This window comes from Polypterus senegalus, chromosome 13, assembly GCF_016835505.1.
Source record: "Polypterus senegalus isolate Bchr_013 chromosome 13, ASM1683550v1, whole genome shotgun sequence".
NCBI classification, from domain to species: domain Eukaryota; kingdom Metazoa; phylum Chordata; class Cladistia; order Polypteriformes; family Polypteridae; genus Polypterus; species Polypterus senegalus.
The window spans coordinates 875,081-892,619 of NC_053166.1; the positions used below are offsets into that span (position 1 = coordinate 875,081).

The window sequence follows — 17,539 nt, forward strand, 5'->3', positions numbered from 1 at the left end:
TCCCATGACCCAGCTGGCGAGTCTTATGGTACAAATGGACTCTGCAGAGCAGGGTGGTGGTGTAGTGGTTAGTGCGGCAAATGGAGTCGCCATCGTTGGTTTAAATCCCACTGCCTCCTGTCTGCATGAAGTTGGCATGATCCCCAACCCCCCCATAAGCTACCTTTCCAAATTTTCAAAAGGTGTAGGTGTGTTGGGTCCACTGGCGATTCCCAGTATGAAAGTGGACCTCAACATCCCATCTGGGGTGGGCTCCTCTCTTGCACTTCGTTGCTACTATTATGGGCTTTGACCTCCACCACCTTGTTAGGGTGAGGATGCATAGTGGTGTAGCAGTTATTGCTGCTGCCCAAAAGAAGCAAAGTTTGAATCCCACACCCTTATCTGGATGGAGTTGGCACATTCTGCCCACCACCAAGTGTGTGTGTTTCAATTGACGGTTTCTAAAGGTCCCTGAGGGTGTGTGCTCCTGCCTTATGAGAAGAGCTGCCTGATTAGATGGCAGGTTCCCAATGCTCCCGTGAAGTGAGTTTGAGAACTGAATGGTACAAATAAGACTTGGCAAGAAAATGTGGCATAGCGGCAATGCAGCCAACACCCGAGGTCTGCAGCCCAAAGCCTACTGCCAGTGTGAAGACGGCATGTGCTGTCTGTATGCAAGTCCTCCCAAAACCCAAAAAGTTGTGTGCGTTATAACTGGTAGTTCTTAATTGACCCAGTGTGTGTGTGTGTGTGTGTGTGTGAGGCAGTGGGGCCTTAGATGAGGGGCTGTTGCGGCCTTCTGCATAAGACCACCTGGATAGGCTCCAGCTCCCCGCCACCTCTAATCTATGTGGAGTTAGCCTGCTCTCTCCCAGGTCTGATTAAATCCCCACACATGCATGTCAGTTAATTGGCGATTCTTAATTAGGTGTGTGTGTGGTGGTCCTTGGAATTCCCATCCTGGGTTGTCTCCTGCCTTGACCCCAGTGGTGCTATGAGAGATGCAGTGTCACTGGACGATGGGCATCACTTGGCAGTTTTATATTTGGTGTCGTGTCGGCACAGCTTTGGTCCGTGGTGGTACGACGTTTTCCACTTTAATTCACGGACCCTTCGTGTTTTTATTTTGCTGTCCAGTTTTGTGCGTCTCCTGAATTGAGTTTCATTTTATTGTGGCTTTTGGAGTTTTACAAGTCTCTCCCCGTTGCTGTGTTTTTTTCCATCCTTCCATTTTAAAATCTTTTTATGTGCGTTTGCCAAATTTTAGCACTGGCTCTAGGTTTTGAGGTTTCCATTGACCACTAAAGGACCACCGACCACTGGCCATGGCGCATGAACTCCCACTCTTTGTTGAGACCTCCATTGTAACCCCTGGGCAGGGCACACTTGGGGTGCATCAGAATAGAAAGTGGCAGCCGGAGGAGGGCAAGGCCCTCACTTTGGTCAGTTCAGTAGGCACATGTGAGCAGGGAACACGCGGGGGTCCTTAAGTAACCGATAAAAGGGCAACTTTATTCATCTCCAATGATACCTTTAATGAACACGGCATGTCCACGTCCGAGGAGACAGGCTGAATGTAACAATGGATGGACACTGGCTCGGGAGATCGGCACAGCCGTCCACTTGGAGGGTCCACCCACTTGGTCAGCCAACCATCCTCACAGAGTTAAATGTAAAAGGAAGGAAGGGAAACCGACCAACACAAGAGCGCAGTGGAATCCACGCTGACCAAACGGAACAGCCCACCTCTCTCACTCGGCCAGCGCAGTCCATGGGGTTGACCGGTGGGCTTTGGTTCACTCCAGGAGGTCCCTCTCGTCTCCACCGATCTGCAGCACCTCCTGAAACTGGGCCAGCACCCGGCTGAAGTGGGAGCCTTCCCAGAAGACCTTGCCACATCCTGTGCAGCAGTAGAAGTGGTCCACCTTGTCCAGAAGGCCCGGCGGCACAGTCTCCACCTGAAGGCGCGCCCCGCTGGAGAATTGGAGTGTGTCCTGGTCCAGCTGGGACGCTGAAGCCCACCGACACTTCGGGGTGTAGCGCTGGATGAGCGAACGCCCCACTGTGCCCGGGTTTTCCACCTCCAGGCCGGCCTGGTCGTCCAGTGGCATGAGGCCTGAGAATACAAAGAGGACAGTGGGTGGGGTTATGAAGACCACTGATGGGTAGGGGAGGATCTGCACTCACATCACCCCCTGTTGGAAAATTAGGTTGATTCATTAAACATTCATTATTGATCTCCACAAAATTCACTTTCTTATAGCGCTTTTCTAAAGTGACCGTCACCCCGAGCCCACTTGTCACACATTAATGATTTTCGGCGGGGCTGTAGTCTTGTGGTTGCCAGTCGACTGCCTTCATCAGTAGGCCAGCCTGCCTTGACAGCCATCTTGTGTTAGCCGCTCTACAAATTCATTTCAATTCTCTGCTACACATTGCACTGTAAATTGGAGGCACAGTAACTGAATCAGTGCCAATGAAAGGCGCTATACAACGTTAACAGACTCTTCAGTCTCCATCACATTCTGCACATCGGCCATCCTGCAATGCGCAAAGCAATGAGCTTGGGAAGAATGGGGATTATCAATGGCAGACACAGACCACCATGACCAGTGTGTGTCCCCGAGATCAGGACGAGCAGCACAACACAGCAGAATGTGGGCACACCCACTTACTCCAGGTCAGGTTCACGAGGTGCTGGTGCCCATAAGGCGGGCATCAGCATGGACAGGACTCCATTACCTCACAGGGCCCACTTTTATACACATACACCTGTTCAGATGCAGCCTGATGTTACAGATGACTTCTATGAGGAAGGTGGGGGTCCACATAGGGGGCACGTGGCCACAGGATTTGACTCCTGGGATTCTGGAGCTATGAGACCCCCAAACTGCACTCCATCAGTTTTCTAATCTGCTGAGCTCTGCTGTGCATGTCGACTCAATCATAAACAAAAGGGGGTCAGCTCTCCTGTAATGGGGAGTGGTGTGCTTTGGAAGGCGCTATAAACTGCACACACAGACCACCATGTGGATTAGTAAAGCAACAGTAACATAACTCTGGCACACCAGCTGACTCCAATTACGGGTTAGGAGACACTTATCCTGGCAGATCTGGGCACAATTTAAGTACCAACCCTGGACATAGTGCCAGGGCCTACTCACATGCACATCCATACAGTGGCAGCCTGGAGCTGCCAATCAAACTAAGTGGCACGTCCTGGAAGTTGAATGAAAAAAACATGCAGATGCTACACACACACAGGATTTGAATTTGGGATGCTGGACGGGTGAGGCCACAGCACTTACTACTGCGCCATGTGGCACCAAGTCCATTTACTAACCCTGCCCTGCATACCCACTTCAGAGGCACAGGGAGGTGACAGATATCCTGGCAGCACTGTGGTGCCAGTCCAGCCCTGGGCACAAATGACAGAGGTGGGGAAGAAAATTCTGCCCAGACCCAGGATTCTGGAGTTGTAAGGCTTCTGCCCTACTCAATGTGCCAGTCTGTTGCCCACTCCATGCCCTTATTATTTGAATTGTTCTTTTGCCCCCGCCCCCCCCCCTTTTTATTATTATTATATAGCTCCTTTCCCAGCCAGCTCGGCTTCTCTCCACTTTCCAGTTGCTCCCTTGGGCGCAGGTAATGTAAGATAAGGCCGAGTGAAGCTCACAGAAGGAATGTGTGGCCTGACCTGCCCCCTGGCGCACCCGTCTGTCAGGAGGCTTTGCTGTTCCTAATCCCCTGGGGGCCCAGTGGCTACATGCCACACTGGCGAGGGAGTGTCGGAGAGGGGCCCCACTCTGCGACAGGCCGTCTACTGTCCAGACTCTGGGAAAGAACTCCACCCCACTGCCCAGCCCTACTCTTGGGAGGTTGAAAGGTTAGGCCGGGCCTGGGAACAGAGGCGGTGGGCCATGGCGGGACCCCCACCTGCAGTAGCGGCTGGCCGGGTGTGAATGTGGACTGGTGCAGGAAAGTCACTGTCATGTCACAGCTCCAGTGTCCAATCCCTGGCAGCAGAGGGAATTTTCTCATGGCTGCAGGTAGGGGGTCTGTGTGTGTGTGTGTGCCCGCTCACATGGTGTGTCACCCACTCTTAGGCTAGGATGAGTTGGGGGTCTGTGTCACAGCTTTTGGGCCATGCTAGAGGTACTGCTACCTGTGGTGGGGCCTGTTGAGTGAAACACCTCAATGCTTCAAAATATGGGAGGTGGGTGAAGACCCTGGGCACGTCTGCTGGGTGGTCTGGCAGATACTGCCAACTCCGCTCAAGAAGCTGGAAAAATCCAACAGTTACAGAAAGCAAACTGGGATCAAATACGGGTGGATAGACAACAGAAGGCATCTGGGCATAGTGTGCACAATAAGATGAACAACGCCAAGCGAGGTGCCAGGGGGCACACAGCTAAGATTCATCCAGGCCTATTGGTGGTTACAGGTGAGACTACAGGGACATGCCGAGGGTCCCAAGGTCCTTAGAGCTGCCTGCTTTGATTAGGTAAGCAATGGGCCACAACAATGGGGTATTGGATCTGAGGGGCATCACCAGTCCACCTTTTTCTTTTTTTTTTTTTACCAAGACTCTGAAGGTGACATTGGAAGGCCGGCCAAAGAAAACAAAGGTGGTCCCGATAACTTAAAGGGGGCTATGTTCTACCTGTGCTCATTCTTCTCTAGAGTTTATTATAAAGTGTCAAAGGAAACTGTGACGTGGGTGACTAGAACATCAAAATGAGAGTCCACTGGTTTTAAAGTGGTCCTAAATCAGTTATGGGGGCTACACTCTCCTTATTCTCATTCCCATTTTCCTTTTCTGACTTTTTATTACATCATCAAAGGAAACTTTAAAAAAATAAAAGTAGAGAATACCAGCATTAAGGTGGGTCAGCAATGTTGGGCAGAAAGGCTGCATACTCCCTATGCTCATCCCTCTTTCCTTTTTATCATTTTACAGCCCTCGTTTTTTTCTGAAGTGTAAAAGGAAAGTGTGATGTAGGGAACAATTTAAAAAAGACACTCGGTTTTATGGTGGTCCTGATCAGTTACAGGGGCTGTAATGCTCCCTATGCTCCTCCCTTCTTTCTTTCAAATAGGTTTTATCTATTTATTTTTTTAAGTATAAATGAAGTGTGATGTGAAGATCTATTCAACACTCCTGCCCGCATGCACCCTTCCTGCCTGTCACAGGTGCAAATCCTATTTCTGGTCCACAAAGGGGGGTCGCCCCGCACAATAAAGACAGGAGGGGCGGGCAGACACTGACCTTTGGCCTCTATCAATTTCGCCATGTCCTCTCTGAGCAGCTTCAGGTACTCATCCCCGTTGCAGGCCTGGAATGAAGACAACACACAGTTTGGTTTATTTGAGACGTCGTCGGCCCAGCAGAAGCAGATAAAAGAAAAAAAAAACAAAAAGAACACAAGTGGAACGAGAGGCACGAGGGGAGCCAGTGGAGCAGTCGGGAGGAAATGATGCCCAGGCGGTGTGAGCTATCTTATCAGCGCGCCTTCGCCTCTGTTCCGTTCACATGGGTTGGCCAGCGCCTAATCCACCACCGCTATCTGCTCATCTCTGCCGCTCGGCTTTTCTCACACAAACAAGCGACTGAGCACTCCCGGCAGTAAAGCCCCGAGCCGTCACAGATCAAACACAAAAGGCGGATCATCTGAGGGTGGGAATGTCTGGGTACACACTGCCCAGTCAGCAATATAGCGCCTTGGATTGAGACAAGTCCATGCCATCCACTGGGTGCTTCAGGGCTCAGGGCAGCAGGCACGACCCCCAAAATGCTGAGCCAGAAGCAGAGGAATACGGGGTAATGGGGGGGTGGGGGGTGCACTGGGGGGAAAAAGATGATGATGATGATGATGAAGGAATCAAACACCTCCAGCAAAGAAAAGTGTGCATCGCCAAATTAGACACTTGCTACACATAAATAAAAGGGAACGTACAAAAAGAAAAGTAAAAAGAATAAAGGGTGCCAACATATCAATCAGCCAATCAAATCAATTAATTCATGGCAATTAAACTGGGAAGACAGGAGGAGCACAAACTTTAACACATCAGTGAGTCGTCGTTAAAAATAAGAGGAGGAAGACATGAAAGCCACTGCAGAATATTCAACAGGCTGAAATACAAAGATAAACTGACTGAAGAAAGGCAGTATATACAATCGACAGACAGGAAAGGCACCATACTATGACATATACTGAGCAACAATTACGACAGAGGGACATACATGAGGGAAACACATCTACAATAATAGAAATAGATAAAATACACTATGTAATAGATACGAAAGGTACTATATACAATACACAGACAGGAAGGGAACAATATGAAATATATTGAGCAACAATCAACACAAAGAGACATATATAAAGGAAATATATGTGTGTGTGTATATATATATATATATATATATACACACACACACACAGGGTGAGTCAAAATTATGTCAAAACTAATGGTACTGCTAGCAATAATACAAAACAAATTTTTGTGGACAATTTATGTGCCACCCATGGTCTCATGTGTTGAGCATAATGGCAAACAGTTTGAGACGTTCCTGTAAATCATTGTGTGCATGTGAAGTAAGTTTTGTGAATAAATTGTTTCTGTAATTCAAATGTTAACATAATTTTGACTCGCCCTGTGTGTATATATATATATATATATATATATATATATATATATATATATATAAAGCACTTTATGGACGATAGATATGGAATGCACTATACTATATTCAAAAAGTAAATAACAAAAGGCATTGAAATACACAGATAAAACTGACTGAAGAAAAGGATGAAAGGCGCTATATACAATTGACAAGATATATACAATACAATATACAATAGAAAGGCACTGCAATATGAAATATACTGAGCAAGAATTAAGAATTAAGACAAAGGGACATATATAAAGTAAACACATTTACAATAAAAAATATATACTGTATATATATATATTAAATGATGCACTTTGTGATAGATATGAAAGGCTATATACAATATGCAGACAGGAAGGGCACTCACTACATTATGAAATATATTGAGCTACAATTACAACAGAGAGACCTATAAAGGAACACATTTACAATTTATATATATATATATATATATATATATATATATATATATATATATATATATATATACACACACATTCACCTAAAGGATTATTAGGAACACCTGATCAATTTCTCATTAATGCAATTATCTAATCAACCAATCACATGGCAGTTGCTTCAATGCATTTAGGGCTGTGGTCCTGGTCAAGACAATCTCCTGAACTCCAAACTGAATGTCAGAATGGCAAAGAAAGGTGATTTAAGCAATTTGGAGTGTGGCATGGTTGTTGGTGCCAGACGGGCTGGTCTGAGTATTTCACAATCTGCTCAGTTACTGGGATTTTCACGCACAACCATTTCTAGGGTTTACAAAGAATGGTGTGAAAAGGAAAAACATCCAGTATGCGGCAGTCCTGTGGGCGAAAATGCCTTGTTGATGCTAGAGGTCAGAGGAGAATGAATGGGCCGACTGATTCAAGCTGATAGAAGAGCAACTTTGACTGAAATAACCACTCGTTACAACCGAGGTATTCAGCAAAGCATTTGTGAAGCCACAACACACACAACCTTGAGGTGGATGGGCTACAACAGCAGAAGACCCCACCGGGTACCACTCATCTCCACTACAAATAGGAAAAAGAGGCTACAATTTGCACGAGCTCACCAAAATTGGACAGTTAAAGACTGGAAAAATGTCGCCTGGTCTGATGAGTCTCGATTTCTGTTGAGACATTCAAATGGTAGAGTCAGAATTTGGTGTAAACAGAATGAGAACATGGATCCATCATGCCTTGTTACCACTGTGCAGGCTGGTGGTGGTGGTGGTGTAATGGTGTGGGGGATGTTTTCTTGGCACACTTTAGGCCCCTTAGTGCCAATTGGGCATTGTTTAAATGCCACGGGCTACCTGAGCATTGTTTCTGACCATGTCCATCCCTTCATGACCACCATGTATCCATCCTCTGATGGCTACTTCCAGCAGGATAATGCACCATGTCACAAAGCTCAAATCATTTCAAATTGGTTTCTTGAACATGACAATGAGTTCACTGTACTAAAATGGCCCCCACAGTCACCAGATCTCAACCCAATAGAGCATCTTTGGGATGTGGTGGAACGGGAGCTCGTGCCCTGGATGTGCATCCCACAAATCTCCATCAACTGCAAGATGCTATCCTATCAATACGGGCCAACATTTCTAAAGAATGCTTTCAGCACCTTGTTGAATCAATGCCACGTAGAATTAAGGCAGTTCTGAAGGTCAAACACCGTATTAGTATGGTGGTCCTAATAATCCTTTAGGTGAGTGTGTGTGTATATATATATATATATATATATATATATATATATATATATATATATATATATATATATATATATATATACACACACACACACATATATACACATAAAGATTGAAATACAGATAAAACTGATTGAACTGTTGAAAGGTCATTATATACAATAGAAAGACAGGAAAGGCACTATACTATGAAATATACTGAGCAAGAATTAAGGTAGAGGGACATATATAAAGGAAATATATTTATATATATTTTTAAATTGTAAATATATCTATCTATATCTAAAATACTGCACTTTGTGATAGATATGAAGGGCACTGCATTATGAACTGTGCTGTGTAACACATTGCAGACTGAGATGGGCAGATATAAAAGGCAGCACATATAAAGATGTTCCCCATCACCTGCTTTTTGCTGACTGGCTGGCCAAGCCCATTGTGTTAGTGCAGGTGACCACCCTGATAATCAGACAGCCATTCAGACCTATGAATGTAACACTCTTGATCTTCATCCTGTCAAATAAGCAAACCAGCCGCCATGGCGAGGATGTCTGAAGTTCGATCCTCGTTAGGAGATATAAAGGTGCGTTTGCCTGACAAGGCTCATTTAGGGTGATACACGTGTCACATACTCTCTTGAATTATTTGTCAGGTTTTGTTTCACAATTCTATTTCTGTATGAAAACTACTCCGGGGGCTCTGCACAATGGCTGACCCTGAGCTCTTACCCCTAAAGGTCACGTGAAAAGACAATTTCCCCTCATGGATTAATAAAGTATATCAAATAAAAAAAATGTATTTTTGAAATGTAGTGCATTATGATACGAGAGATATGAAAAGCACTACATAAATTATGAATACATATGGATATGAACATACAGTTGAACTAACATAATGGCACAGATTACACAATGCATATGTACAGTACAGGCCAAAAGTTTGGACACACCTCCTCATTCAATGTGTTTTCTTTATTTTCATTGGTAGATTCTCACTGAAGGCATCAAAACCATTTCAGGTGACTGGCTACCTGTTGAAGCTCATCGAGAGAATGCCAAGAGTGTGCAAAGCAGTAATCAGAGTAAAGGGTGGCTATTGTGAAGAAACTAGAATATAAAACATGTTTTCAGTTATTTCAACTTACTTCACGTGTGTTCATTCATAGTTTTGATGCCTTCAGTGAGAATCTACCAATGAAAATAAAGAAAACACATTGAATGAGGAGGTATGTCCAAACTTTTGGCCTGTACTGTATAAATATATATATATATATATATATATATATATATATATATATATATATATATATATATATATATATATATATATATATATATATAGATATAACACAGTATATGATAAATATAAAAGGCACTTTATCAATGTATAGATATAACACACACACACACTCTATGATAAATATATCGAATAAACACGCCACATACCCATGAATCACTGGAGGATTAGTGTGACATTACAGAGCTGTGTGAGCCAGCAGAGTCAATCAGCTGACCATCACCTACTGTACGTCGGAGGTGGGACGAGGTAACCTGGACAGAGCCCCTCCCCACCTGTCTGCTCATCAGTGGTCTGTTGAAGCCCACCTAGTGCTGCTTTCTCTGCCTGTGACTTATGGCTTGGGTGGCACATCAGATGCCCATTTCTTTATTTGGACTTGGCACCAAAGACCAGACTGTGTGAACGAGCAGTGTGAATGTAGCTTCCCCCACCCCCCCTGCAGCCATCTGGGACCCCAAGTTGGACGACCGCCTGAAAGAATGACCAGCGAGTAAAGCAGGCCTGTACCACATGTTGACAAACACCAAACTGCCAGGTGGGCACCTGCTGACAGCAAGTGACCACTCAAGTGCCAACTGTATCATGCCAGGAAGTAAAAAGAGTGTGACCATCCGGAGGAGGAGGAGGAATGACCGCCAGTTAGCTGCCTCATAGACCAACTGACCAGTGGACAAGTAAGTGCATTTGAAGGTGGGCTTCATCTTGTAAATACCAGACTGGCGACAGCATGTTAAGCCAATTTATAAAGTGCCTTTAATGGCAAAAACCATAGGCCTTCACATGAGATTTGTAATGGCCTCTCTCAAATGTTACACTCATTTATGGAGGGCCTGTCATAATGACTCCCCTCATAAAGCACCACAGTGACTTTTGGAAATCCACTCAGAGTCTACTGTACTGTATATAGCGCCTTTCATCTCAAAGCTTGTTCCATTGACTTTCCATAATGTCGTTCACATAACAGAACGTGTACCCTCCTCTAATGTGGCACCTTTTCTGAATGACTGCTGTTAAGGTTAGGGTGAGTGAATGCACACCGATAGAATGGCACATGAGAGGTATGGGCGGGGGCACCAACTTGCCACAAACCTGAGCTGGGTACACAGATCTTAAACCAGATGGGTGGACTTGCCCATTACACAAAGCTCTTGGCACTCTGCCTAAAGCAACTCATCCATTTTATACTGTATAGCGCCTTTTATAACATTAAACATAGTGAATTGAAGAATAAGTGCGGGGGGCCCTGGAAAGACGGGGTGTGCGGGTGCAGGCAGAAATTCGGGGGGACGGGTGCATCGCTAAGGACCAAGCAAAGGCTGTCAGGCCATTTTACTGTATATAGCGCCTTTCAGTGGTCTATGCTCAGCTCCCCTGTTAAGCGACTGCTTATGGATTTGCCTATGCAAGGTGCTCTATGAGGAAGGATGGCCACTTGGTAATGCAGCTGGCTTTTTCATGCACTGGTATTTGGGTGCCTTAGCACAGATGCCCAGTATGATGCCAGACTCACTGACTCAGGGACCCACGTATTCCAAGGGTATAAGTTGTTGTCACTGCTGCCATCTTTCAGTTCAGAATACAAATGCAAATCATTAAAAAGAGAAAATGCATCACCATGGAGATAGGAGGGGGGGACAACAAGGGGACACAGACAGAGTGAAACGCTGGTGACCAACAGTGGGCGCCCTTGGCTACTTATCTCACAGCAGTACATGGGTGGGAATCTGGGCACCTGCCGTTTTGGTTTCATCATCCAGTTTGACTCACACCTTCCATTCTTGCAAGTGTTTATTTAAGAGGTGGGTGCCAAGTTCCTTGCTGATAATGCCCACATGCTGCCACCTTTCTTCTCTCTCAGGGCTGGGAAAATCCTGCCCGCCAGCTTGGGACTGATCTGTCCTGGGGTACCTGAAGGAGGAGACAGAGCCTATCTGAACCTGGGCTCACCTGGCATGGTGGCAGGATGGGGTGCATGGCACTGCAAGGTCCCTCATACACCTGAGGAGAGCTCCACCCACAAGGGACGTTTACCAAATTCCTTAATTTACCCTGTCAACGCTCAATAGGAGTTTTCCATATGAATTCCCACCTCGTTCTTATCCACTGCACTCACACGTTGTGTGCACTGCCATACCAGGCTTGTTCTGGGCACACGGTCACAGCTCCGACTAGGATACGGGGCACCCACTGCTGACCCAAAACAGGTGGCCCCTGACCAGCCAAGCAGTAGAGGAAAGGTGGGCTCTGATAGATGCCCCGGACACACAGGAAGGGCAGGGAGTGACCTGATGCCACTGCTACTTCCACCAGGCCTCTGCCCCCTGGAGGTCGGGTAGCACCAAAGCAACACCCAGGAGCTTAATGCTTATCACACAATAATATCTGGAGCTGAAGGGCACAAGAGAAAGACTCTTTATGAAAGTCTCCTTATCGAGTCAAACATCTCCATTATACAAGGCGCTATATAAAGTTCAGACTAGTTACCTCACTTGGCAACCTGCTGGCTGTATGAGGCACCATGTGAAAAGGACACAATGGAAATGTCGCCATCCTGGACGCCTGCTTAATCGAGTTCAGGGTCCCAACAGAGGGCAACACGGGCAGGACTGGGTGCCAGTCAAAGAGCTGGCACAGTCAATGAGTCATTACAAGCCAGGGCACCTCAGCCAATAAGGCACTCGATTCAGCACACCGGGTGCTGTGTGTGGGTTTGCAGACAATTCCGCTCAGTGAGAGTCCTAAAAATTCACCTCATCCTATCTTTGGTTTTGAAAACCCACTGAACTCAGTCAGGTGGCTCAAGAGTGAAACCCAAATACTGGAGGCCAGTTAAGGCGCTATATTAGTTCAGGCAGGCCACTGCTTTTGAAGACAGCAGCTTGACAGACTGAACATTCGCCTCTGGTCTGCCAAACCTCCAGTGGAGAAGTGTGTGCCACAGGAGGCACAGCATTCAATGTGCACTCCCTATGTAAGGCGCTATAGTAGGATGACTCTGTACAAATGTTCACCCTAGAAGGCACAACAATATTATTTTCTCCATTCATTCATTTTTCCCAGGCCACTTCATTCCAGTTCAGGATTACAGAAGCTGGAGCACACCCTAGTAACAGCAGGCCCACGGCAGGAGCCAACCGTGGCCAGGTTGACCAGGAAGGAGCTTAATTAATTAAAATGGACGTCAGACATTCTTGGAGACGCCTAAGAGCACAACTCATCATGAAAGGAGCTTGATGGAGGCCATGCCCACCGCCCCTCGTGTTTGTCACACTCCTTTACCCTTGAAGGCACTAGATTGGATTTCCTTTGTAACCCACTTTTTAATGCGCTCTTCATGTAAGGCGCTATATTCACGTGACTCGAAGGCACTAGAATACCCCTTTACATTCATTCATCCATTTTCCAAGCTCACTTAACCCAGATTCAGAATCACAGGGGACGGGCACAATAGTAAAGGCATCAAACGCTGGCACTCCTTATAAATGCCAGCCTGACATGCTTGCTTGGTCTTCCACATACAGTAAGGCACCATAGAATGGGTAGAATGCCCAGAGGGGACTCGGCGGTCTCATGGTCTGGAATCCCTACAGATTTTAATTTTTTTCTCCAGCCGTCTGGAGTTTTTTTTTTGTTTTTTCTGTCCCCCCCTGGCCATTGGACCTTACTCTTATTTTATGTTCATTAATGTTGATTTATTTTATTTTCTTATTGTGTCTTTTATTTTTCTATTCTTTATTAGATAAAGCACTTTGAGCTACTGTGTGTATGAAAATGTGCTATAGAAATAAATGTTGTTGTTGATATGAGACTCTCTTTGTGAAGGTGACCACAAGAACCCTCAGTCACCCATCTGTTTGTGATGCTCAATAGGAGTTTAAATACTTGGGAGTAATGGGGAGTGAGGAAGAGAGGTGAAGAAGAGAGTGCAGGCAGGGTGGAGTGGATGGAGAAGAGTGTCAGGAGTGACTTGTGTCAGACGGGTATCAGCAAGAGTGAAAGAGGAGGTCTACAGGACAGTGGTAAGACCAGCTATGTTATACGGGCTGGAGACGGTGGCACAGGAGACAGAGCTGGAGGTGGCAGAGTTAAAGATGCTAAGATTGGCATTGGGTGCGATGAGGATGGACAGGATTAGAAATGAGGACATTAGAGGGTCAGCTCAGGTGGGACAGGTGGGAGACAAAGTCAGAGAGGCGAGATGGCGTTGGTTTGGACATGTGCAGAGGAGAGAGAAGGGTGCCAAGGATAGAGCTGCCAGGTCCAAGGAGAAGAGGAAGGCCTAAGAGAAGGTTTATGGATGTGCTGAGATGATGGGTGTGACAGAGCAAGATGACGAGGACAGAAAGATATGGAGAAGATGATCCACTGTGGCAACCCCTAATGGGAGCAGCCAAAAGAAGAAGAAGAAGAAGTCAGTGCCACATCACAGGTACAGAAGACCATCTTGGCACGTGATACAATACAATTTATTGTTGTATAGTCCAAAATTGCACAAGAAGTGCCGTGGTGGGCTTTAACAGACCCTGCTTTTTGACAAATAACCTTGAGCCTCTAAAAAGATAAGAAAAGAACACGGAAGACACCTTAGGAAAGGCAGTTCAAAGAGAGACCCCTTTTCAGGTGGGTTGGGCATGCAGTGGGTGTTAAAAAGAAGGGGGTCAATAAAATACAATACACAGAAGTCATCCTTAATACAATAGAAATATTACAAGTACAAAGCAGAATTCAACAGAAGATGACATCCCATAATAATGTTTACCATTATACACCGGTGAAGCTGCCATGTCAGGTACACAAACTGAAGATCCAGAGGCTGAGAAGCACAACGCAGAAGGTGCTGCCATGTAAGGCGCTATATTCAAGTGACTTGTCACAAAGTGGTCTCCTGATAAGCCACTACAGGAGTCACTCATTCATTCATTCAGGCAGCTGTTTCAAAGATCCGGGTGGCAGGATTTCAAACTGATCCTGGCAGCAGTGGGCACAAGGCAGGGGCCAGTTCTGGATGGGATGCTAGTCAAGGCGCTATATGAAGTATTTACAATTTCCAACAGTGCTCATTCATAATTAATAATAATAATAATAATAATAATAGCGCCTCACCCACTTCCTGCTTGGTAAAGTGCCCTCCTTGTAAGTCACACAAATAGACTCTGGGCATGTGGAGCCTGACTGCTGAATGAGTTTGTTAGGAAAGGCACTACATAAGCCTCAAATCTTAGCTGCTGCGCCTTGCCTTTGTCCATCTGTCTATCCACTGTTCATTAGGGACATGCAGGGAGTTCAACAGACAACAGATTGGGACCACCCTGGATGGGACGCCATCTCCCTTTTCTGATTATTTAATACAACAAAAGCTATATGCACACCTACTTCTAAACCCTTCATATTCCCCCCCAGACATATGGCAGGTGCAAAAGGAAAGCAGCAGGCCCAGTAAAAGGGCCCCCAAAGTTCTTCTTTAGGCCACAGTAGAATTTACGATGGGGGGCTCCACACAGCAGAGACGTGAAGGTCCCAGCACCGTGACATTTCACACATTGGTCCAAGAAGTCACACCACTAGGTGGTGAGGTGGCAAACAGGTGGGATGGATGCTTTATTGCCCCCTTAGTAGGCTCTGCTTTGAGGTGGGGGGCGAGAATGGCGTCCTTGTTCTGATGTCAGGAGGTTGTAGATAATAAAGAGCGACAGCGCGTGAAGGCATTTGGGAAGCTGGTGTGAAACGAAACAGGGGCACCGTGCGAGTGTGGGGAGAAGTGGCCGCAAGACACCTGTTCGGCCCACCACACACAGGGAAGCCATTCCCACGTCGGCCGTGTTCAAAGGGCAGCGCAGGTTGGCTCTCCCTGATCTTCCCACGCAGTTGGACAACTGTTGTATCTGGACACTGGACTTCGGGGTTTGGTTTTGGGCTGCGGACGCATCAGAGGAGAGCATCTGAGGAATTCTTGAGTGACAATGGCTAAAAAGCGCAAGGATCTTCCGTTACTGTTGGGTCACATCATTCAGGGTCTTGGTGACGGCCGCGAAAGACCCCTTGGGATTAATAAAGTTACACACACCCTGGAGACAGAATGGGAGCAGCTTTACCTTGAAAGGCGCTATATAAACACATATAGTAGGTTTGAGCTGTATGACCTCAATTCCTCTTCTGCCAAAGACAGCTTTGGGATAGAAATCATTACGAAAGGCGCTATATAATCACACACGAGACACCTTAAACTCAGTCCTGCCAGAGCCACACCACAAAAGGCGCTATATAACCAGGCCGTAACGATGTAAGATACCGTAAACTGCCAAATTCCACTCCTCCACGAGCCATACTGCCTGCCAAAGAGGGACCTATGACCAATGCCAACGAAAGGCACTACATAACACATTAAGGGGCTCACATGGTAACCATGAAAGGACCACTCTGTAAGGTGCTATATAACAATACTGTGACTGGGTAAGCCACTTAAACAGATACCACCCCCGAAAGGCGCTATATTATCATCTTGTAAGAAACCTTTAGCCCTTTACGTCCATCCCTACCTCAGACATACTACTGGCCAAGAGTGCTGTGGGGGTCACATGAACTAGACAAGGTGCCACACAATCAGGGCACAGCTGGGGCAGCCCGTTTAACTCTCACCACTGCCAACAACGGGTCTGAGTTAGCATTCACCACAAAAGGCGCTATAAAAAAGTCACGGCATGTCTCTGTAGAGACGCTTTACACCGTTGAATCCAAACTACCGTCAAATTGTAGCTGTTACAAAAGGCACAATATAACGACGCCCTGACAGCGCCAGCCACCTCGAGGGGTTTGTTCCTCCAAGAGCCACCAAAGAGTGTTTTTGGATCCCACACTCACAACAAAAGGCGCTATATAATCAAGCCGGGGTCACCTCACCCTCTTGCCTTGCGTGAACTGGGTAATCCCATTCCATCCAGAGCCAGTGCCTTAATGAACTGTTAAAAGGCGCTATATAATCAGGGTCTGATTGGGAGCTGCCCACTCCACCAAACTACTGACACATTGAACGCTCTGCAAAAGGAGCTACACATACAATGAACACTGGGGGTCTAAACCCAAAAAATAACCCCCTGGTCACCAAGACTGTGGGACACTTTACAGTATGCAAAGACGATGAGCGGCTGGCAATGCCCCCTGGTGACCTGTCTAAGGGGACTCGTGACAAATGGAATGGTGGTCTGGTGTTAAGAACTGTGGTTGTGCTGGTCCAGGGTCCAGGTTCAAATTCTGGGTGTGGAGGTGTCTTCTCATGTTCAGGGTGTGTGTGCTTATACTGCAAGCAATGAATCACTCAAATGATATAGCGCCTTTCACTCCATGGCACCAGTCTGTGTGCTCCCTGCCTCGGGCAGTTCCCGGCCCGCCAGACATCTCCCCAAGTCAATGCTCATATCAGCCTCCAGGCTTTTCCCAGCAGCCGGGGGGCAGCAGGCCCCTTCACAGAAGTGTCAATCAGCACACTTCCAACGGTGGGAGTGCAGCCCACCGAAGATTTTCTCGCCTCTAATGAAGTGACCATCTACTTAGCACCTCATTGTCAACGTGGCCGTCAACGGCACTTAACACCTCACCTCCCCCGACAGGAAGGGGCTGTCATCTCCTAGAGAGAGGTGTGGGCGCGCGGGGGTTGGGGGGGTTGTTTCTGCTGAATACTGACAGCCACAGCCATCGCTCTGAGATACCACAGGCCAGCAGGAAAGGCGCCATAAACACTGGAGACAGGAGCGAGTGAGGGGCACCTATACAAGAATGGCACCCACTGGAAACAGATCGAGTGAGGGGCACCTATACAAGAATGGCACCCTAAAGGCAGCAGGACTGAGTGAGTCGTGTGTGTGTGTAGAACAACAACAACA

At 46.7% G+C, this 17,539-nt stretch overlaps 1 protein-coding gene across 2 annotated transcripts in view; it reads right to left on the bottom strand.

Moving 5' to 3' along the window:
* Positions 1-1,473: 1,473 nt before the first annotated feature.
* exd3 (exonuclease 3'-5' domain containing 3) overlaps positions 1,474-17,539 on the bottom strand; it is a 135,796-nt gene continuing 119,730 nt past the window's right edge. For both annotated transcript variants that reach the window (XM_039774450.1, XM_039774451.1), the window contains exons 19-20: positions 5,252-5,318; positions 1,474-2,098 (exon numbers count right to left, since the gene is read on the bottom strand). In XM_039774450.1, coding sequence (XP_039630384.1) covers positions 1,779-2,098; positions 5,252-5,318 — 387 coding nt within the window. In that variant the 3' untranslated portion in view covers positions 1,474-1,778. The remainder of the gene's footprint in view (positions 2,099-5,251; positions 5,319-17,539) is intronic.